Here is a 21,558-nt window from a genome sequence, read left to right on the forward strand (position 1 = left end):
CCGGGCTGTCACCCTCGGAGAGCAGGGGTGGGAAAGGAGGGGACCGGCTGGGCCCCGGCATTGATCTTTAAAAAATCATTTTGAAATCGCCATAATGTGAAGAAATATGGCGCTTCACCCTCGTATTTCACATGTAACGACACGAGATGGCTTCATTTGGAAAGAAAAGCGGGTGGGAGTGTGTGCCTGTGTGGGAGGTGATCCACAGCCTTCTACAAGGCAGAGGGGTAGGTGGCCAAAAAGATACGGCCTCAAGTTAGAGAGGCCCCACTTTTGCTAAAAGGACCAGACTGAGGGCAGCCTACCTTATTAGGATGCAGAGTCAGAGAGTTGCGGAGAAATCCTTCCCAATCTACCCCTGAGCCCAACCCCAGGAGAACTGAGTCTGTCCAAGGGTCACACCTCCGCAAGTGCCAGGAGAGGCAACTGCAACCAGGGCAGAAGCTGAGGAGCAGGGGCTGCCAGAGGAGCGAGGAAGCCAGTCGGTGGGCCCCAGGGGTCCCTGCCCAGGGCCACAGAGTAGATATATATAAAAAGGGCTATTTGGAAGTTCCAGTGAGGCAGTCTGCAGGGGTTAAGTCAGCGAGGGGAAGAGACTGACTGTGGGCTCCCTGTCCACACTGGCCCCTATATCGGTGTTTGGAAGTCTCCAGAGCAGGAGCCCTGGGTGAGAGGAGTGATACAGGAGGGCTGAAAACTCAGCCCAGGCTCCTTCCTCTTTGGATGGAAGGGGAGATAACTTGGGACCCCTTCCCTTGCTGACTGGGGATCCTTTCCCAGGCCTCTACTCTGGTGACACCTCAGGGAAGTGTCCTTAACCCTTTCTGCTATTCAGCTCCTTCATCAGGGCAATTTTAGGGGCCTGGGTGGTTATTCAGTTATTCAGTGGAGAAAAGGAGAAATGGCAATTCCCCCCCCCCCCCGCCGCCCCCACCTCACCACCACCATCTTAAATCCATCCTTCTGGCCAGAGTCAGAAAGGCCCAATAAATGTAAAGGCGCTCTGGTTCCTTGTATTAAACTCTTTCCTAGGCTCACGTTTCCGGGGCCTGATGGATCCCTTTAACCTCAAGCAGTTTCTAATTTCAGGACAAATAGTGGATTCTTGGACACTCAGCCGTTTTATTCACCTCTCTCCTCTTCCCTCAGCTACTGAGGGGTCCAGGGAAGCTCCCAGTCATGTAAATCTCTACAAATAGTGCACAGAGAGCCCCCTCCAAAGCGGACAACGTCCTAAAATCCCCAACTTTTCCCCTCATCCTTTTACTTCATCTCCTGTGGATTGCTGCTGCTGCTGTTGTTTAATAAACATCTTCTGTCAAGGGGACAGAGAAGAGGAAATGAGGGCCTGTGGGGTGGAGGTGGAGGTGTGTGTTGGGGGGGACAGGACCACCTCCTCTTCCAGTATCCTCTCGGGCCTCTGTGGCTGCTCCCCGGGCTGGGGCTCTCTCCCTCCCTCCGCCCTTGCTCTCCCTCCCTCCCCGACCCGCCTGGGGAGAGGGCTCCACAGCCTGCGTCCCTCCCGAGGCAGCCCGCCGCTTCCCTCCGCCTCTCCTCCGCCCCCGCCGCCCCATGTCGAGAACTGCCCCCCTTCCTGCAGCGGGAGGGGGGACCGGGCAGCCGGCAGCTCAGGCTGAGGTTACGTGGCCGCCGGAGCCCTGACGTGATAGCACATTGCATCAGCATAAAACAATCCATCCTCGATATGGAATGCGGTGCGGACGGATGACAGCGAGAGCGCAGCCCCCTCGCCCGATTGATTTATGTCGGAGCTGACGCTTTATCAGGCAGTCGGAAAAACTTTGACCAATCATTTTGCAAGGAGCGCTGAGCCTGGCTGCTCCACTGTACTTTGTTGGCTGAGAAGTTGAGCAGGGGGTGGGGGTGGGAGGGTGGGGGGCTGGGGGGGTCGCGTCCGAAAGCCCTCACACCGGTCCGGGTGCCACCTCTCCCTGCTTGGGCGCCGCCGCGCGAGCGCTTCCCTTCCCCCTGCGAGCGCCCGGATAATGTCTGAGAATGTCCATTTCTGGGACGCTTAGCAGCTATTATGTCGACTCGATCATAAGTCACGAGAGTGAGGACGCGCCTCCAGCCAAGTTTCCTTCTGGCCAGTACGCGAGCCCGCGGCAGCCGGGCCACGCGGAGCACCTGGAGTTCCCCTCGTGCAGCTTCCAGCCCAAAGCGCCGGTGTTCGGCGCCTCCTGGGCGCCGCTGAGCCCGCACGCGTCCGGGAGCCTGCCGTCGGTCTACCACCCTTACATCCAGCCCCAGGGCGTCCCGCCGGCCGAGAGCAGGTACCTCCGCACCTGGCTGGAGCCGGCGCCGCGCGGCGAAGCGGCCCCGGGGCAGGGCCAGGCGGCGGTGAAGGCGGAGCCGCTGCTGGGCGCGCCTGGGGAGCTGCTTAAACAGGGCACGCCCGAGTACAGTTTGGAAACTTCGGCGGGCAGGGAGGCCGTGCTGTCTAATCAAAGACCCGGCTACGGGGACAATAAAATTTGCGAAGGAAGCGAGGACAAAGAGAGGCCGGATCAAAGTAAGTTATAAAAAGTGAGGAAATACCCAGGCCGAAGGCCAGGAGGGGGCGGGGAGGGGAAAGGCAATAAACTGCCGACCATGTGAAGGGAAACTGCGGCGGTGGCCGGAGAGCGGGCCGGGAGGAGGGGAGAGGAAGGAAAGTCGGAGGGAAGGGGGAAAGCTGCGTGCTCTGGAAGGTGAGACTGAGGCCGCCAGAGGAGCGCTGCCCCCACTTCTTCAAGTCGTGCGGGGAACAGGGGCTCTGGGATCGACTTGCAGCTCTCTCGGCCCTCTTTCCCCTGTCTCCCGGAGGCCCCAGCTGAAAGCCCGGCCAGAGACCGGCGACGGCCGGGAGAGGAGCTGGTGGGGCCGGGGGCCAGCGGCCAGCGAGGCGGAGAGCCGGCGAGGGCAAGGGCCGGAGCGCACTGGGCTGCCCGGGACCGTGCGGCTGGCAGAGCTCCCCGCTCCACGCGCAGACCGTAAAAGCCGGCCAAGGGGAAGGGGGAGGGGGCTCATTAGGATTTTATTTGCGATGCAACAGCTTGGCGGAGAATTGTTCCTAGCAGATCTCGTGCTGTAGCCGCTCAGAGTCCGCAACCGGCGCCGGGAGGGGCGGGGGAAGCCCAGGACGCGGTGACTGAGCCCCCTCCCCGGATGCGCCGGCCCCTCCCCGGGAGCCTTCCCTCTGGTGGCCCCTCTCCTCCTCGGCATCTTCGCCGGGGCTGCCGCTTCCTTTTCTGCGGTCCTTCCCCCACCCCGCTGCTCTCTGCGGGGCTCCCTAGCCCCAGCCCGGGCTGTCCGCCTCTTGGGGAGTCGGGGAATCGCTTCCGAATATCGGGACATCCCGGGGAGAGGAGGGGTGGGGGAAGAGAGGGTTGCAGAGAGGCGGAGAACTTTACCGTTTATGGGTAGTTTCCCATCACCTCCCACTCCTCAAAAGCACCCCAGTCAGAACGCCAAGTCTGGCTGATTTCCAGGAGGTGCTACTAGGTGAGAAGAGAGGGTTCTCCTATTACTTATTTTTAAGGGCCCTTCGGCGAGGGAACTCAGCCCCAAACAATGACTCGCAGGCTGGTGAATCAAGTCCTCGTTTCTTACTCTTTTTGGGAAGTAGGGATTTTTTCGTCTCTCCTTGCCCTGCTAGGTTTCCCATTGACGGAGTGGCCCCAGGGCTCTTTAGTGCATCCTTGCCTGCTGGAGAGTAAAGAGCTGCTCCATTCCCTGCAGGGTCCTGTCACCTCCAACCCGCCAGGTGGAATCCTAAGAGCTGGCATTTGGGGAAGACATTCTTCCCCAACTCTCCCCGCACACTCCCAAACCGACCCACCACCCTAAAACCCCAAACTCTCCCTGAAAAGCCCATTATTGCAAGGCAGCCATTTGGCTAGAATCAATTATTAACAGTTTTTTCCCTCTTTCATATTTAATGCAGCTGCGGGTCCCATCCCAGGCAATCACATTAAGGAAATAGCACTGCAAATTGGTAAGACAGGGTACTTAGTGTAGGATGAACCAAATTTTTTATATATAAAAAAAATCCAGTGTTTTTCACTTGGGGAGAAGGAAGCTAGTAGCTGGTGGCTATTATTTTTAATTGGCTTAGCTTTATTTGGCAACTTTTTTGAGTTCCAGAGCAGGGGGAGAGAGGGTAAGAAGAAGAGAAGCCTGTATATATTTTTGTTTCCTCTCTTCCACTCAGTTACCCTCTTCTCCCCTCCAGCCCCCACATAGGACCAGTTAAGGCTAGGTGTGCTGTGAAGGGCTTCCTTTTACCTCCACATCACCCCTGGCTCCCCACCTTGGGACTGGAGCAATTTTACTCCCCAATTTCCCTGAACTTGTGTTAGCCAAACTGTGAGCTGAGCAGGAGCTGAAAAGGAGAGAGACTATTGCAACCATAAGTTATCTGTGAGCCCCTGGCGCTCCCCTGTCCATAGGCTGGAGTTGATAAATGGTTGCAATTGCGTTGCGTGTGAATTGGAGTGTGCTGCCTGTTTGTGGCTCTAAGTGCAGACCCATATTTGTGGTGTGTGGTGGTAACAGAGGGGGAGATTTCTACACAGACACACATGCCTGCTGCCATGTGGTCTAGAGACACAAGTTTGTGATCAAGGCAGGGTGTACTGGGACTAGACTGAAGGGCTGAAAGGTCTCTTGGGGTGAAGTGACACCCCAAATGTGGTAACTGAACAGACATCTCACTTCCCCACCCAAATCCTCCTCTCACCTCCTAGAGCCAGGACCCTTCAAGTCAGCTACCCACCCCTAGCCAGCCTGGGGGTGCTGCTGGTGGGGCTTCAACCATGCTGAACTCTGACCTGAGTCCTAAGCAGTTTGGACCCAAGTGGAGAAAAATTGAGAGGGAACTTGATATAGGCAGAGCTTTGGAAATGTTGAAGAAGCCTGGGCCTACGTTTGGCTCCATCCTTTCCACACAGCTTCTCACCTGGAGGTGTCTATAGCAGTGGCTGGCCCATCTGTGACACCCTTCCTGAGAACTTGAAGGCCCAGGTGGCCTCTTCTCCAGTGCAAGATGGGGAGTGGAGACCAAGGGTGTGCCCTCTTGGTCTGGGGCCCTTCAACCCCTTTCCTTTCTTTGATTCTATCGCTGCTTCTCTTTCAGCCAACCCCTCCGCCAACTGGCTGCATGCTCGCTCCTCCCGGAAAAAGCGCTGTCCCTACACCAAATACCAGACGCTGGAGCTAGAGAAGGAGTTTCTGTTCAATATGTACCTCACCAGGGACCGTAGGCACGAAGTGGCCAGACTCCTCAATCTGAGTGAGAGACAAGTCAAAATCTGGTTTCAGAACCGGCGGATGAAAATGAAGAAAATGAATAAGGAGCAGGGCAAAGAGTAAAGATTAAAGATTACCCCCAGTCCTCCCCAGCTCTTCCCCATCTCACTCTTATTTATGTGACGACTGCAAAGCCAGCGTTGTCTGGGATGTATTCAAGTGAATGGGGAAGGGAGTCTCTCTTCTAAGTCCTTTATCTGCACCTAGAGCCTCTCTCCTTTCCTTTGCCCTTACCTGTCTCTCTCTTCTCCCTGGGTGTCAGGAGAAAGTTTTGTTGATTTAGAAGATAGAAGTAGCTGGTTCCTAAGAATGTGATTGGCCACAAGGAAAGAGAGACCCTAGTCAAGCTCCTAGTATGCCCTGTAATTTTTCTGGGAAGTCCTAGCCCCTCACTTCCAGCTTGCCTGTTTCTTCTCTACACCCACCCAAAAGTCACCCAGGAACACTCCAACTCCACACAGCTCAGCAGACACCCACACAGTAATAATGGGGCAAGCTCACAACCACCCTTCAGTCAAGTGAAATGACGCTCCAGATGCAGACCATCGCACACCAAATTTGGCAAAACAGCCCTCAGATCATCAGGCAAGCCCGGATTCTATCCCTGATGCAAATACCCACTGGGGAGATGTCTAGAGGCAGACTCCTGAGTGAGGTGTTGCAGCCCAAAGGCTGTAGCATTGCCATACCATCCCCATGGAGTTGCCAACTATTCTCAGGCCAAGGGCCATGGGGAAGATGGGGCAAACCTAGCCCCCAAGCTGGTGGGCTAGAAAGTACAAGAAAAGGCAGCACTTGGTTTTATGAAGGTATCTTAGGTGGAGCTACTCGCCACCTCCCACCAACATGTACATTTTGTTGCAGGAAATGTTTAATTCTGCATGATGTTTCCCTCTCCTTCCAACAAAAGAAGGTCAAACTGTGGGTCGTAGAGCCTTGACAATGTTGTCCTCCTGTTCATCTGTGCACCACTTGACAGACTGTAGCTTCTCTTACTCTCCACCGGCCCTGCATTCTTCCGCATCCTCCCTAGCTCTGAAATCAACTCTCGAATCCACCTTGCACCCGCGAGTAAAGCCGCCCCTTGTAGAAAACCCCCTCCACCCTCCATTCCCCGCTAGGTCAAACCCCACTGTAGACAGGAAAGCCAGGCCAGGAGAGTCCGAATGAAAATTTATTGTGAATCGATTCCCAAGCTCCCTTCCGGGACAAGTGGTCTGGGACAGGGAGGAGCAATGGCCCCAGCGCTCAAAGCTCTACGCGTTCCTCCGAATCCCGTCGGCTTCTCGACCCACGCGGAGGAGCCCCGGGCCTGGCGGCTGCAGCCCCAGCGCTAAAGGAGACCGGCCTCAGGGCCGGGCTTTGCCTCCTGCTTCATGGGCCTGGATGCCGATCTGCGCGGCTGGTGCGTGCGCGCGCTTCTGGGGAACAGTCCCGCGTGCAAAGGAAAGAGGCAAAATCGCACCTAAGCATCAGATGGAAGCTTACTCTCTGCTTCCCCTCCTCCCCCTGCTCCCCTACTTCTCAATCCCCTTCAATTCGTAGACTCTTGCTCCTGCTTCTCCTGATCCTGCAAGGGGACATTCCAGTAGAAGTTTTTTGCTTTGTCGGTGGCTGTCGTGAAATTGTGCTTGTGTTTCGTGATTTCTTTGGGGGTGATTGTCTCGCCTGTTTTCAGTTGTCGATTATATGGGAGGGTTCTGGGTGGGAGTGGGGAGGGGTAGGGGCCTAGAGCTCTAATTGTTTGTTTTGGAAGAAAAAAAGAAAAAGAACAAAAAATATATATCACTATAGAAAATAAATCTCTCCTGTGTCTTATTCTGTGTTGGCTCTCTGGGCCTGACCATAGGTGGAGATCCCAGTTGTCAGGAGAAAGGCTTGAAAAAAAAAAAAAAAAAAAGATAGCTGAGTTCAGGAGGTTTCTCCTTAGACCCTGCAGGGCAAGGTCCCCTGCAGAGCTCTCTAGAGGTGGAGCTGAGAGCCAGTCCCAGACCTCAGGTCCCAAGACTACTGGTTAAACTGATCAAGAGCCTTCCAACAGGAGAACTGGAAAACTGGAGGTGGTGGGGAAGGAAATGTGGGTTGTCTGGAGAGGGGACAGGGTCTGGAGAGCAATGAGGTCCTGAGACCTCCTCACTGACTTGAAAATAGGAGGGAAGGTAGGTCTTCCTGCAGCTCCTGAGAATGTCACCTTAGTTTGGCCACTTTAAAATATGATGCAAGGGAGGAACACAGTAATTTCCCTCTGTTCTTCCCTGCAGCAGGGTGCCTAGGTCTAGACAGAGGCCTCCAGAGGGCTGGAATCTCCCTCCTTCCATTCAAAGGGAGCCAACCCCTTAGGGTTCTCGGCCTCCAGCTGGCGTTGGAGGCTCCAGTTTGAGCCACAGGGTAGCAGCCTTGGTCTGAGCTGGGTTGGGTTGGTAGGGCCTGAAACCTGGGTAAGCACCTCTGCAAAGGGTGGAGAGGGCATTGAGTGTGAAGCAGAAATGTGTTAGTAGAAAAATTCACCTCCCAAAAGGACCCCAGAATTAAACTCAGTTTCAAGAGGCACCTTTTTGTCCCTCTCAGACTGAGGGATTTCGCCAGAGCCTCTCATGAAGAACGCAGTTTTGGGCAGCCTGCGCTTCTCATCCAGGCCTTGGGATTCCACTTCGGCCGGGCCGGCGCTCCGGAGCCGGCCTTCCGCAGGAGCCTCTCCCCAACCCAAGCCGACAACACTGCGGCCCGTGGAGACCCTGCGGGTTGGGGTAGAGTTGGGAACAAAGCATGGCCGAGTGAAGGGAGCCTGCAAGTGAAAAGGCCAGGCCTACCCTCCTCCAACGAAAGGACAAACTGATCCGAGTGAGGGCAGGAGGCAGGAGAAAGCGGAACTCGGCGTCAGGCAGGCCCGGACAGGCACCCTCCAAGGAGGGTTTCACTGGGGATACAAAATGAATCTGACTTTACTGCGGGTGTAGACCAGGCTCCTGCCCCATCCTGGGCTACCCAGGCCCAGCCAGTGCTGACAGCAAACACAGAACGTCGGTTTCTGCCTAAAGCAAACGCTCAGCGAGGCGGGAACAGAGGGGAACAGAGGGCAGTGCTGCGTGGTAGGGGCGAGGGCGCTTGGAGGGGCCTCTGCCAGCAGCGTCTGGGTCCCCAGCCCAGGGCTGCTTCTTTAAAGACAAACAAAGGCGAAGATGCGGAGGCTCGGAAGCTGGAGATGGGGAAATCAGTTGTCATAAAAGAGAGATTCAGAGAGGGAGACCGCCAGAGTGCGAGGCAGAGAGAAGCCGGGAGAGGAATTCAATGCCGTGTGCGCAGCAATAAAAGAATATGACCGCTATAAAAGTTTATAGCGTATAAATTTCTGAAGGTTAAGAAACTAAACAGCAGCAAAGCAAACAGCGAGGGGAAACTTTCCGGAGCTGAGAGAGCCGCAGCTGGGCCGGGGCTGCCGGCCGGGCGGGGGAATGGGAGGGCCGCGCTCCGGCAGCCTTCACCCTCACACGCCCAGAACGCGGGACTCCGGGTTTCCGGGGCGGGGGATGAGGGGGCTGGGGTCAGAGAGGGAGAGGAGAGAAACCGGGGAAGAACACTCTGTTGTCTCAAATGCTTCAGAGATTGCAATTGGGACTCTTGTCTTTGTTCTTCACACCCCCTCCAAAATCAGGCGTCCGAAACGAGGAGTCTCCTGCGCGCGCGCGCGCGCACACACACACACACACACACACACACACACGCAGGTCCGGCGGGGCCAGACGTCTGGGCGCGGGCAGCCTCTTGATTCTTTTACAGTCTCGTCCCATCCTGTCAGGCCTCCTCTCCCCCGACGACAAAAAGCCCAATTGTTTCTCCTCAGGATTTGAAACAGTCGTGTGAAGTTTGAAAAGTGCGCGGTCCCCCTTTTTACAGGCCACAAAGGGCGCACTGGTTTGTGGTCTCCACTAGAAATTAGGGACAGGGGTGGAAGGTGTACGTAGAAAGAAAAAAGCTTAGGGCTTCTTTTGTTTTCCTCCTCTGTGTGGTGTTTTTTCTTTCTTTCTTTCTTTTTTTTTCTGTTTTTTAGCTTATCTACACAATTTCATGCACCGTTTCCTGATCCCGACGCCCGCTACCTATCCCTCCCCTTTTCCTGCTAGTTTTGAAAGTTTTTCCTGCTGGTCGCTTCTGCGGCTACTCTCCCAGAAAACTGGTGGAGCCGGTGGCTGCGGCGCCTTTTCGCAAAGGAGCCGCTAGATGGCACCCTTGCTCCATGTGAAACTCCCGGGAGCGGCGGCTCAGGGATGTCTGCGCCCCGCACCGCGCCTTGGTCGGCCCTGAATCCAGGAACTGAGTGCTACCAAAAGTCATGAATAATTTGCCCCCAATAAAAAAAAAAATAGGGCTCTTTATGGCCTTACCCCCATTTTATAGATTTCAGTTATAGTAGTGTTCCCCATCTTCTCAAATGGTCAATTTCTGAATTTTCCCCACGAGGAGGGCTCAGTGCTTCTCACCCAGTTGCTGTGTTCCGTGGGGCAACAAATGCGTGAAAACGGGGAATAATAGTAATAATAGGAATAATGGGTCCAAATCCAAAAGAAGAATTGATTCGAAAAAACGAGATTTTCAGTGAAGGGAGGCGAAAGGAATGTCCTTGGATGCGGGTGAGCAGGTCAGGTGAGAGGGGCGAGTCGGCAAAAAAGGTAGGATGGAGAGGAAGCTGCCCTGAGGCGGGCTGCCCACCAGCTAGAGAGAAAATCAATCGCATAAGCCAGCCCGAGACCCCCCAATTTGTGTGGGGGAATGGAGCCATAGCTTTTGTGGGGATTCGGAGGTGCTCGGAGCCGGCAGGGCGGCTTCGCACGGGCGCAAGCTCTGGTATGCAAGCTCTGGGCGCAAGCCTTTGTATGAGTCCGGGGCTGGGCTGGGCTCGCGCAGGGCGATCTAGGCAAGGGGCAGGGGCTCCCCAGGGCAGCGGGGTGCGGGAAAGCTCGGATATCGCCTCTGGATGCTTTGCGCGGCCCCAAAGAATGCGCGTTTTCCCATGGGCGCGAAGGCGGGCGCGGCGTCAGGACGCTGGAGCTCGGTTCTCCCTGGGTTCCTCGGCTTCCAGGTGAGAGTTGCGGCTTCCGCGCGCCTTGGCCCTGGCCGCAGGCAAACCTGGGGGCGCCGGTCCTTTCCTCATTGAGCAGCTGGAGGTCTGGACTCCGGGCACTTTCGTTTTGAGACCCGCACCCTGGTGACTGTCCACAGCCCCTTGCATTCCAAATCTCCTATGTCCTCCCAGCCCCGCCGGATTCCTGCCTTCCATCCGACAAACCTGCGCCAGCAATAGATACACCCTCCCCTTCAAAATCACCCCAGCTGCAACATCTCCTCTCCCCCACCAAGACTCAATGTAAGGAGGTAAGCGGAGTTTCTCCTCAACTTGAATTTCTCTAATAAATCTGCCCTCCGCTGGGTGTTTATAAATTGTCTCCTCGCTCTTTCTGGTCCCCCCCTCCTCCATAATAGAAACATTTTCCTTCCATCAGGAATTTCTGGCACGGTGTGGAGATGATTTAGAACAAGCCATTGAATTTGTACCTCGCCGGTGAGTTTTCAAATAATGACCATAAAATCCTCTGCACTTGATAAAAATGTTTGCTTCGGCAACAACTTAACTTGGCCCTCCGTTGCCTCACGGTCCCCTCAGCCACGCGCTGAAAATTCAAAGCCCTGGTTCTCTCCACTCCTCCTTTCCTTTACCTCTCTCCCCCTTCTAGCCCCTCTCTCATTCTCTGGGTTCACTTTTGAAGAACTAAATGACCTCACTGGTAAGGTTCCCTTTGGAAAAGTGAGTTTCATTTTTACAAATGTTGGGGTGTATGGGGTCCCCAAAAGGTGCCCGTCGAAAAACAAACCACTGTTTCCTGAATAAACAATGGATTGAATGTATTTGTAAAGCCTCCACTTCTGTTGCTCAAAATTTTCTTTCTTTCTCTCCTTCCTCTCCCTTACCAATCTGCTGCTACAGGAGGCTATTGGTTCTGACCCTCAGACTGAGGCCTTCTAAAGCCTGGCCACCATCATCCTGAGGCCCGGTAGGCAGGGAATGCAGTGGCCACAGAGTGTGGCACCCAGTCAGCTTGTTCCAGCTTTCCGTGTTCAGGCCTCTGGTCCCCAGGTCTGCAGGGAGAGCCAGGTTTAACCAGAGGCTCCCCAAGGGGAAAGGAGAGAAAATGGGGGACTTAGAAACCTTACTCTATCTGAATCCCACACCAAAGTCAGTTTAAGTGGTGACTGGCTCAAAAGGTCTTGGGGACACTGAGGACTAATAGATGCCTCCCAAACACATACTCTGCAGGCACTGCCTAGGGCGGCTGAGAGCATAGGACAGCAGACACCAAGGCCAGGTGCCAGGGTCTGATACCGAACCTTCTTTCCTTTTGATGCGTTGATGGGCTCAGTGGTGCCCTCTCACCCTAGGGCACTGCAGAAGGTGTGGGGGTCGGCCTGAGAAGGTTGGGAGCTGCTAATAATTGGGCTTGGCTACTGGGTCCTGAGGTGCAGTTGTGGGGTAGCCCAGTGGGGCTTCATCCCTCTGATGGCATCAGGCCCTCTCCCCTCATGCAAAGTCTGCCCTCAAAAGTGCTGACTGGGCTGAAGGGCCTTCGGGAGACCCCCTTTTCAGCAAGCAGAGATTGCACAAACCTGCAGAATCGGCAGTGGCACCTCGAACTTTGCTCTGTGCTTCAACCACTGCTCATTAACCAGAAAGTTTCTTCTTCCCTCCCGTTCCCTTCTTAAGATCTCCCAGATCCCTGTTTCACAGAAAATCTTTGCTTATTTGTTTAATGAGAGGAAGTTTTGTGACTGGCCAGGGCAGGGCAGAGAGGGCAGGGCAGAGAGGGGACCTTTTGGGGGCTCCAGAGAAGGGGTGGGGGCAGGTGCTTGCCAGGATAGAAGGAGATGAAAATCTCAGAAAAGTCACCGTTTGTGCCGAAAAAAATCCCCATAATCATTCTCATTTCGGCTTCGTCACCCCCACCGTGCTGCAGTCGGGCGGCGGGGGCGATCGAAGCTGCAGTTTTATAGCTGTAGAGGAAAGAACTCGTAAAATGCTAACAGCTTTTATGCGCTGCGGCATAAACAACAACAGACTCCGGCTTTATTGCGTTTTATAGTTTGTTAAAGAGTTTACAGCCGTTTTTTGGGGGGCCGGTTACCCAGCCAATTCCCTCCACACGATAGTTAAACCTTTATCAATAATAAGGAAATTGATCATTAAAGCTTTAAATATGACTACCTCGTTTGTTTGAAAATATGTTTAGGAGAGGAAGCTGTATGATTTGATAACTTGTATTAAAATACCAATTACATTTATAGGACCTTTTAAAACTCAGCGCAATTAAACCGTGTTCTTTTACATTTTTCCGAAGCGACCCTGACATTTAGAAAGACTCCAATTGCCTCGTTAAAATCGCGAAATTAACAGCGTGCCTACGCCTGGCGCGTTGTGTATGTGTGTGTGCGTGTTTTTTTCCGTGACTCCCCCACATCAGTCTTTGGGGGTGGTCTGCGAAGGTATTTGATTTGTTGTGAGGCGAGAGATATCTCATTAATGTAGGTAGTTAAACAGATTTAATCCGTATTCATTCTCTCTCACCCTCTCTCCCTCTCCCCCTCTCTCTCCCCCTCTCCCCTTCTCTCTCCCTGGTTGTTTTTTTCTTCCCCTCCTTTTTTTTTTTCCGCTCTCTCCTCACTCCCTGGCGCTCTCTCGCTCTAGCTCTCTCTCTCGCTCGCTCTCTCTCGCTCTCACCCTCGCTCTGCGTTCTGTCCGGGAGGAGTACGAAGAAGCCAATAGGATGCGGGGTCTCTAATGGATGCAAATGATCATGAAAAGACAGTGCAAAATATGAAACAACTCATTTGCAGGGAAGTAAATCACCGAAAACTGTTTATGAACTGGCATCCCTTCTTCGAAATGTAAAGCGAGGACCTCTTTAAGTGGCGGTATATTTTTGTTTGGGGGGTGGGGGGTGGGGGGAGGGCGAGCGAGCCGCGGCTGCCATGCAAGCTTAGACTTTTGGAGGCTTCTCTGTCCTTTTCTATTCCTGGAAATCACAAAAAGTGTGGCGACTTCGAGATCTTCTTCGCCTTTTCTTTCTTTTCTTTTCTTTTTTTTCCTCCTCTCTTTCCCTCTCCTTTCCTGGCGAGGGTGACTAGAAGCCGGCGAATCCGCGTTTTTTTTTCTCTCTCCCTCCCTTTCCCCCTCCCCACCCCCTCCCCAACAGCCCCCAACTACAGCCTCCGCCGCCGCCGCCGCCTCAAAATTCAATAAAATGAGCTCTTATTTCGTCAACTCACTGTTCTCCAAATACAAAACCGGGGAGTCCCTGCGCCCCAATTATTATGACTGCGGCTTCGCCCAGGACTTGGGCGGCCGACCCACCGTGGTGTACGGTCCCAGCAGCGGCGGCAGCTTCCAGCACCCTTCGCAAATCCAGGAGTTCTACCACGGGCCGTCGTCGCTGTCCACGGCTCCCTACCAGCAGAACCCGTGCGCCGTGGCGTGCCACGGGGACCCCGGCAATTTCTACGGCTACGACCCGCTGCAACGCCAGAGCCTATTCGGTGCGCAGGATCCAGACCTGGTGCAGTACGCAGACTGCAAGCTTGCCGCCGCCAGCGGCCTGGGCGAGGAGGCCGAGGGCTCCGAGCAGAGTCCGTCGCCCACACAGCTCTTCCCCTGGATGCGCCCGCAAGGTGAGCTCGCCTCGGGGCCGGCAGGGGCAGGAGGGGGCAGGGAGGGCCCAAGGCCGGGCAGGGGGCCGGGCAGGCCAGGGCGCATTTCCTCCAGCTTCTGGAAGACTTGCCGGCTCCGTTCCGATCGCCTGCCGCTTTTTCCCTTTCTTTCTTCTTTCTTTCTTTTTTCTTTCCCTTGAAGGGGGTCGCTTAGAAACATTTCCTGAATCTATAAACCCCTCACCCTGCCTTACTTTTCTTCTTCTTCCTCTCTTTTTTTTTTCCCTCGTTTACTGTTTTATGGGGGGTAGTGAAGAGAGGGTGGTGGGAGTGGGGGCGCTCAACTTTTGCACTTCTCAATTGCTTTATAGTTTAATTACCCTGAAGAAACTTTTCTTCTGGGGCAGAGGCTCTGGGGAATTTTCAAGGTGGGTTCATTCGTCCCCACCCGGCTTTTTTATTCTTATTTTCCCCCCTCCTTCAGATCCTTCCTCCTAAAGTTTATGGCACTTTTAATAGATCTGAACCACCTCCTACCCAACTCTGGTGCTGGGTACCAGGGGAGGGGGCTCCCCTTTCTGGCTCCCTTAGATTCACTGGTGTCTGATCCCCCTCGCCCCTCCTCCTCCGCTGACCGCGGCCTTCTCGCGCCCCCCGCCCCCGCGCGGGGTAGACGGTCCCCTGCCCTTATTATACTGGTCTCCTAGGCTCGTTCACGAATCTTCCATCCTTCTCCGTCTCTGCCCCCTCCCCCACCCTCCCTCCCCTCTGTCTCGCTCTTTCCCCCATTCCCAGCAGCCGCCGGACGCAGGCGAGGCCGACAGACCTACAGCCGCTACCAGACCCTGGAGCTGGAGAAGGAGTTCCTATTTAATCCCTATCTGACTCGCAAGCGGCGAATCGAGGTATCGCACGCGCTGGGACTGACAGAGAGACAGGTCAAAATCTGGTTCCAGAACCGGAGGATGAAGTGGAAAAAAGAGAACAACAAAGACAAGTTCCCCAGTAGCAAATGCGAGCAGGAGGAGCTGGAGAAACAGAAGCTGGAGCGGGCCCCAGAGGCGGCGGACGAGGGCGACGCGCAGAAGGGGGACAAGAAGTAGGCTCCAGCTGGGACTGCCAGGGCCGCGGCCGCCCGCACGTCCGCGGGTCCCGGCCGCGCCGCCGCCGCGCGCCCCTGCCCGAGAGAGCTCTCGCCCCGCTAGCGGGGCCAGGAGCCCGGCCTCCCACCGCAGAGTCCCCCGCCGCGCTAGTCCCCGCTAGTGGTAGTATCTCGTAATAGCTTCTGTGTGTGAGCTACCGTGGATCTCCTTCCCTTCTCTTGGGGGCCGGGGGGGAAAGAAAAGGATTTAAGCAAGGACTCCCTCGCCTTGTGAGGCTGAGAGGCCAAGGCTCGGCTGAGCCCCCCATGCCCCTCCCCACCCCATGTAAAAAGCCTCCTTGTGCAATGGTCTTTTTTTCCTTTGAACGTGCTTCTTTGTAATGACCGAGGTACCGATTTCTGCTAAGTTCTCCCAACAACATGAAACTGCCTATTCACGCCGTAATTCTTTCTGTCTCCCTTCTCTCTCTCTCTCTCTCTCTCTCTCTCTCTCTCTCTCTCTCTCTCTCTCTCTCTCTCTCTCTCTGTCTCTCGCTGCGTCCTCATTTCCCCTCCCAATCCTCTCTCCTCGCTGCACCCCCCAGCTCGCTGGCTTTCTCTCTGGCTTCTCTCTTTTCCTCTCCACCCACCCCCTTTGGTTTGACAATTTTGTCTTAAGTGTTTCTCAAAAGAGGTTACTTTAGTTAGCATGCGCGCTGTGGGCAATTGTTACAAGTGTTCTTAGGTTTACTGTGAAGAGAATGTATCCTGTATCCGTGAATTGCTTTATGGGGGGGAGGGAGGGCTAATTATATATTTTGTTGTTCCTCTATACTTTGTTCTGTTGTCTGCGCCTGAAAAGGGCGGAAGAGTTACAATAAAGTTTACAAGCGAGAAACCGAGACTGGCCCGGCCAGAGCTCCTCATTTGCTCCCTGGTGCCTTGCAGAACCTGTGGGGAGCCTGTCACAGGGCTCCTGCGCCTGCTGAGGCTAGGCCGCAGAGAGGAGGGGGCGGGGGCTGGAGGCAGGTGGTGCGAGTCCTTCGGCCCAGGGGCGCTGGGGGTGAAGGAGGCGGCTGCGCCTGATTGGAGGAGAGAAAAACGAGGGAGGGGAGCCAAGAGAAACCCCCTCCTCTCGCGTTCCGAGGCTGACCTGCCCGGGAGACCAGGGCGCCCAGGCCACGCTGGAGACATGCGGCTGGGCTGGTGGCTGTGTCCCCCGCCACCTCCCTCTTTGTTTTGCTGTGTGTCCTCCCGAGTGTGTGTGTTTCGGGGGTGGGGGGGGGGTGGGGGGGTGGCAGGCATAAAGGAGGAGTGCAGGCCTGCTGAGCATACTTTTTTTTCCTCTTGGACTCTTGTTGTTGGGGGAGCAGAAGAAGGGAGACCGCTCTTCCCTGCCTCTCCCTCTCTGGGACTTGGCCACCTTCTCTCTGTTCTGAGGCCATGGCTGGCTGCCTTCCTTCCTTGGCTGCCTCTGCTTCTCTGGTAGTCACGCTCCACTGAGGCATCCGCCTCCGGGAACCGGGAGAGCAGCGCGCCCGGACTACCCTCCACCCTTCCTTTCTCTCCCCACCCACCCAACCCCTTTCTTTCTTTTACTTTCAAACCTTTTTATTTATTTATTTTTTTTTTTTGCCACCAGAAACCGCAGCGTTCAAGGCCGGTGGGCTGGATCCTGTGCCCTAGGAGCACCTAGGAAGCCTTGCTCCATCTCCGCCCGCATATCTGGGGCACCAAGAGAGACAGAGCCGTGAGCCAGGCTCGCCTCATTCCTCGTCTTGGGAGAACCGGACCAACTTCCCCAAAAGGCCTTGCCGTGCACAATTGGCCCGGATTAATAAAGAACAGACCTGCCCCAAGCACCCACCCACCCAGTTGCATGCATTCAATCCCTGCATTTGTCTCTCGCTCGGTAACGGGCTGAAGAGGATGGGTGGGGGGGGGGGGGGGGGGTGACAACACGGATCGCCCCGAGGTTATTTTCCCTTCCACTCAATCTCTTCCTCCCCAAATCTCGCCTGCAAGCTGCCTCCAGCCCGCGGGAGTCGGCAGCGGCCCTTGAGCCCCTAGCCCCAATCCACAGGGTTCGGCTATCCCATTCATTATTGATCATATTTTATAAATCCAACGCCACACAATTTTTCCGTATTACCGGGAGCCGTGGGGAGGCGGCCCGGCCATTGGCGGAGGGGACGTCACGTGGGCGGGGGTCACGTGGTCCGGAGAGGAAAAAGGGGGTCCTTTTTGGTGTAAATCTGGACTCTAATTCTGTAATATATCAAGGAATCTCGTAAAACCGACACTAAAACGTCCCTGCCTACAAATCATCCGGCCAAATTATGAGTTCATTGTATTATGCGAATGCTTTATTTTCTAAATATCCAGCCTCAAGTTCGGTTTTCGCTACCGGAGCCTTCCCCGAACAAACTTCTTGTGCGTTTGCTTCCAACCCCCAGCGCCCGGGCTATGGAGCGGGTTCGGGCGCTTCCTTCGCCGCCTCGATGCAGGGCTTGTACCCCGGCGGGGGGGGCATGGCGGGCCAGAGCGCGGCCGGCGTCTACGCGGCCGGCTACGGGCTCGAGCCGAGTTCCTTCAACATGCACTGCGCGCCCTTTGAGCAGAACCTCTCCGGGGTGTGTCCCGGCGATTCCGCCAAGGCTGCGGGCGCCAAGGAGCAGAGGGACTCGGACTTGGCGGCCGAGAGTAACTTCCGGATCTACCCCTGGATGCGAAGCTCAGGTAACGCCGCGCACCGAGCTGTCCCGAGCCCCAGGGGCCGGGGCACATTACCCGGAAGGCGCCCCCTTCCCGGCAGGGCGCCCCTTTCCGCGTCCAGAGTGCTCTCCAGCCGGAGGTCGGCCTGGAAAGCTGCACCCACTGGGCCGCGACCCAGCAGGCCGTCCCCGCCCCCATATTTGCTCGGTGCTCTCAGGCTTGCTCTGCTTCCCGGCGGATCTCTCTTCGCCGACACCACGGCGCTGCGAGCCCCCAGCCCGCCCCCACCCTTCCTCTCGGCCTTTTAGCTTTAAATATTTATCAGCAGCGCCGGCACGGGCTAGAGACGAGGCCGTTTGTCTTGCGGAGGAAGGCCGGTGTTTGCAGAGAATAGCTATTAGGGTCTCCCCCCTTCTCCCCCCTTCCCAGCTAAGGATCTCAGCCCTGGGTGTGTCCCACTGCCCCAGCTCGGATAAGGTATGGGGGAGGGGGCCATAGCGCTAAGCAATTCTCCCCTCCCCCTTCCTTTCCAGCCAACCCCGCTCCCCGATTATTCCCATCAGGAGAATTAGAGGTGGGCTCTAGAGGCCTGGCGGGAGGAGAAAAGGACCCAGCCAGGGACACAGAGCTAGAGAGGCAGGTGGAGGGAGGGGGCTGAGGCCGAGGGAGATGAGCCTCCTGATCCCAGTGAACTTGGGTGGGGGAGTGGAACAGGAGAGCTAGAAAGGGGCAGAGGCTTCATGGGAGTGCAGCTGGTTTCCTCAGGTGCTCTTCCTAGGGCTCCTAGGAACCCCTAAAGAACTGGCCAAGTTTGGAGGTGTCAATCCAGATAAGTGGCTCTCTTCTTGGGGGAGGGGCTAGGACTCCCTGGAGCCAAATAAAAACTTAGGGAGTGCAGTTCACCCAGCCAGCTGCTACAGGAACCCCAAGAGGCTGAGGTTCCATGGAGTCCCTGCCAAGTCTGACCCAGACATCCTTTTCTGCACTGTTTCAAAGCAGATGAAGCCCCAAAGTCCAGAAGACCCAAGACTCATGGTCAGAGGCACACAACCCAGTGATGATCAGGGGCCAGAAGGAGCCCGGCTCTCACACCATCAGTATTGGTGGTTATAGACCCCTTTACCTGCTCCATAGTTTAACTGCCTTTCCAGTTGATTTATCAAAGCCCCACTTTTTCTTCTCATAAGCATTTCAGCTTGGCTTTTATCTGACTTGAAACTAGGGCCCCTAGCCCCTCCTCCCCTGACTCCTTCCCAGGAGGGCTGACATCAGCACCTCTTTCAGTCTCCTCAGTGTTCTGGGCCTAAGGCAGAAGTTCCCCTCTACCCTTCAGCCCCACCACCCAGATACTCCATGTTCCATCCTATCCCAGGCTACTGTCTCTCCTCTTCCCCTGTGCCTTCCTGGAGGCCCAAAGATTGCTTTAAAGAGCTGGGCTGTCTAGGCAAGCAGGCAAGCAGGACAGCCTGGCCCTGGCTGAAGCTTAGCCACTCACTGGAAAAGAATCATCAGAGGGTCACTGCTGTCAGACCAACTGTTTGCTCCAAGGAAATCTGCAAATTCTTACCTTCTCATTCCACAACATGCTGGGGATGAGTTGGGGAGACTGGGCCTTTGGGGCCCCTTTGTCTCCTTTTCTTCTTGGGAAATGCTCTCAAGCCAGGCCTGGCACCCCACTCCAGGGTCACTTGCATGGTTTCTGTTGGTCTCTACTTGAAAGACCATCAGATCAGCATTCAAAAGAGGGGGTTTAGGGTCCTTGATCCCAGAGAGTGAAAGGAGATTTAACCTCCCCTCATCCCACTTGCACCCCTTAGGAGCAGAGCTGTTTAAGAGCCAGCAGGTTACTTTCCTGGGTTCAGAAGCTCCAGGCTGAAAAAGACTTATTGGATGGAAAATGGGAATGTTTGCCTTGAGAAGCCTGTAGAAAATTCTGCAATTAGGGGAAACTGCAGCTGGAGTAAGGGTTGGGGTATGGAAAGCCAGAATTTGGTTTAGTGGGAAAATGGGCTTCTTCACCCATCGACTTCAAATCACATACAGGGTCTAAAAGAGAGGTGGGCACTATCTTGGCGTTTTCCGTACTCACTGATTTTACTCACTGATTTTCCTCTAAATGCTGTGCACAGGAACTGACCGCAAACGAGGCCGCCAGACCTACACTCGCTACCAGACCCTGGAGCTGGAGAAAGAATTTCACTACAATCGCTACCTGACTCGGCGGCGGCGCATCGAGATCGCGCACGCGCTCTGCCTCACGGAAAGACAGATCAAGATTTGGTTTCAGAACCGGCGCATGAAGTGGAAAAAGGAGAACAAGACCGCTGGTCCCTGGACCACCAGCCAGGACAAGGCTGAAGCAGAGGAGGAAGAGGAAGAGTGAGGGACGGAGAAAGGGCAGAGGAAGAGACATGAGAAAGGGAGAGGAATAGAAGCCCAGCTCTGGGAGCTGAATCAGGAAACTCAAATCAAATAGGGAAGTTACAAAAAAAAAAAAAAAAAAAAAAAACTATTTAAATGAAAGGAGTTAAAAAACATTTTTTAAGGAGAAAGGTGAAATTTTGGTTTTTCAACACTGAAAAAATACTACCTATAGGAAAGTCTGTCAGGTTTGGTTTTTTTGTACAATATGAGAAGGACATTATCTACCTGTTCTGTAGCTTTCTGGAATTTACCTCCCCTTTTCTATGTTGCTATTGTAAGGTCTTTGTAAAATCTTGCTGTTTTGTAAGCCCTCTTTAATGCTGTCATTGTGGACTGTGGGTCTGGACTAACCCTGTGGTTGCCTGCCCTCCTGAGCCTCTGCCTTCCCAGTAGTGGCACCAAGGGGCCTTAGGGAGCCCCAAAACCTACCACTCGCGTGTTCCCCAAGCGCCTGGCTGCTGCTCCTTGCTCCCCATCCCCCGGCCCTGTGCTCCCTTTTACATTCTATGTGTATCTAAAGGATGGAAAAATAAAACCCAATTAAAAATAAACAGATGCCTTATCTTCTGTGTCTTCCTAAAGCTGGGAAGGGGCTCAGCGTTAGCGATGAGTAAGCTTCCCAGAGCCCCTTGGCTCTGACTTCTGATGCAGGTTCATTTCTGTGCTGAGTTTGTTCTTTTTCTTGGTGGTGCCTCCTGCTCTGGGGGGCTGCCAACTAGTGAACCCCGATATTGCACTCATGCATTCCCTTTACACGCTTTTACACATATTGACTTATATGATGCACTGTCACATGTGTTACAGGCTGACATCAGATACACACTGTCACAGTCACAAACACTCCTATCCATATGTTAACAAATAAACATACAGGCATTCACATAACACCAAATCCACGCCCAGAACATATGCATTCATGTTCCCACACGCTCACCAGTAAACATTCACAATCGCAGACACATTGATACCAACGTACATTCACACATTGGCTTATAAACACAGATTCACATTTGCCCCCAAGTAAACGCATTCAGGAGCCCACATGCTTAGTCACACATGCTCACAAAACAACAAAACAAAAACCTCACAATTTCACAAACCCGCTTCCTCATTCAGGCCTGGAAACCAAGCTGCAGGATCTGGATCTGGGCTGCAGCCCAGGCACAAAGACGGAGCTGAAATCCAAGCTGCTAGGCCCCATATGAAGGAATAGTGGAAAGAAAGGGAAAATGAACACCCAAATCCACTCTGGCTTCTTGGGTGGCGTTGGGTAGAGGCCAGGCCCTGGAGTAGAGGCCTCTCAGTCGGTGCAGAGCAGCCTCCAGCTAGGGCGCTCA

At 54.7% G+C, this 21,558-nt stretch overlaps 3 protein-coding genes across 11 annotated transcripts in view; all 3 read left to right on the forward strand.

Annotated features, from left to right (window-relative positions):
- The window catches only part of HOXB8 (homeobox B8), a 34,330-nt gene extending 18,344 nt beyond the window's left edge, over window positions 1-15,986 (forward strand). Inside the window, exons 3-7 of one of the 8 annotated variants that reach the window (XR_012425703.1) lie at window positions 10,562-10,680; window positions 10,809-10,867; window positions 13,551-14,022; window positions 14,373-14,429; window positions 14,800-14,937. Coding sequence is in view for 6 of the 8 variants with exons in the window: in XM_065531400.2 (XP_065387472.1) it covers window positions 13,599-14,022; window positions 14,797-15,104 (732 nt within the window). In the remaining 2 variants the exon portion in view is untranslated. Of the gene's footprint in view, window positions 1-10,359; window positions 10,681-10,808; window positions 10,868-13,042; window positions 14,023-14,372; window positions 14,430-14,796 lie in introns of those variants that run through there. The other 7 variants (XM_065531400.2, XM_074019387.1, XR_012425704.1 and 4 more) reach the window with 7 other exon arrangements.
- On the forward strand, window positions 1,945-17,155 carry HOXB9 (homeobox B9). Of its 2 annotated transcripts, none has more exons than XM_074019385.1 (2): window positions 1,945-2,533; window positions 16,725-17,155. In XM_074019385.1, the coding sequence occupies exons 1-2, from the start codon at window positions 2,017-2,019 to the stop codon at window positions 16,766-16,768; spliced, it is 561 nt and encodes a 186-aa protein (XP_073875486.1). In that variant the 5' UTR covers window positions 1,945-2,016; the 3' UTR covers window positions 16,769-17,155. The 2 variants fall into 2 exon arrangements, with proteins under 2 accessions (XP_073875486.1, XP_005583631.1); XM_005583574.5 differs by lacking the exon at window positions 16,725-17,155 and adding an exon at window positions 5,138-7,112.
- A 184-nt stretch (window positions 17,156-17,339) lies between these two features.
- Window positions 17,340-20,772, forward strand: HOXB7 (homeobox B7). Its single transcript, XM_005583572.4, has 2 exons — window positions 17,340-17,821; window positions 19,927-20,772. Exons 1-2 carry the CDS (start codon window positions 17,422-17,424, stop codon window positions 20,178-20,180), a joined length of 654 nt encoding a protein of 217 aa, XP_005583629.1. The 5' UTR covers window positions 17,340-17,421; the 3' UTR covers window positions 20,181-20,772.
- Window positions 20,773-21,558: the final 786 nt, after the last annotated feature.

The sequence above is a fragment of the Macaca fascicularis genome, chromosome 16 (assembly GCF_037993035.2).
Source record: "Macaca fascicularis isolate 582-1 chromosome 16, T2T-MFA8v1.1".
In the NCBI taxonomy this organism is placed as follows: Eukaryota; Metazoa; Chordata; class Mammalia; order Primates; family Cercopithecidae; genus Macaca; species Macaca fascicularis.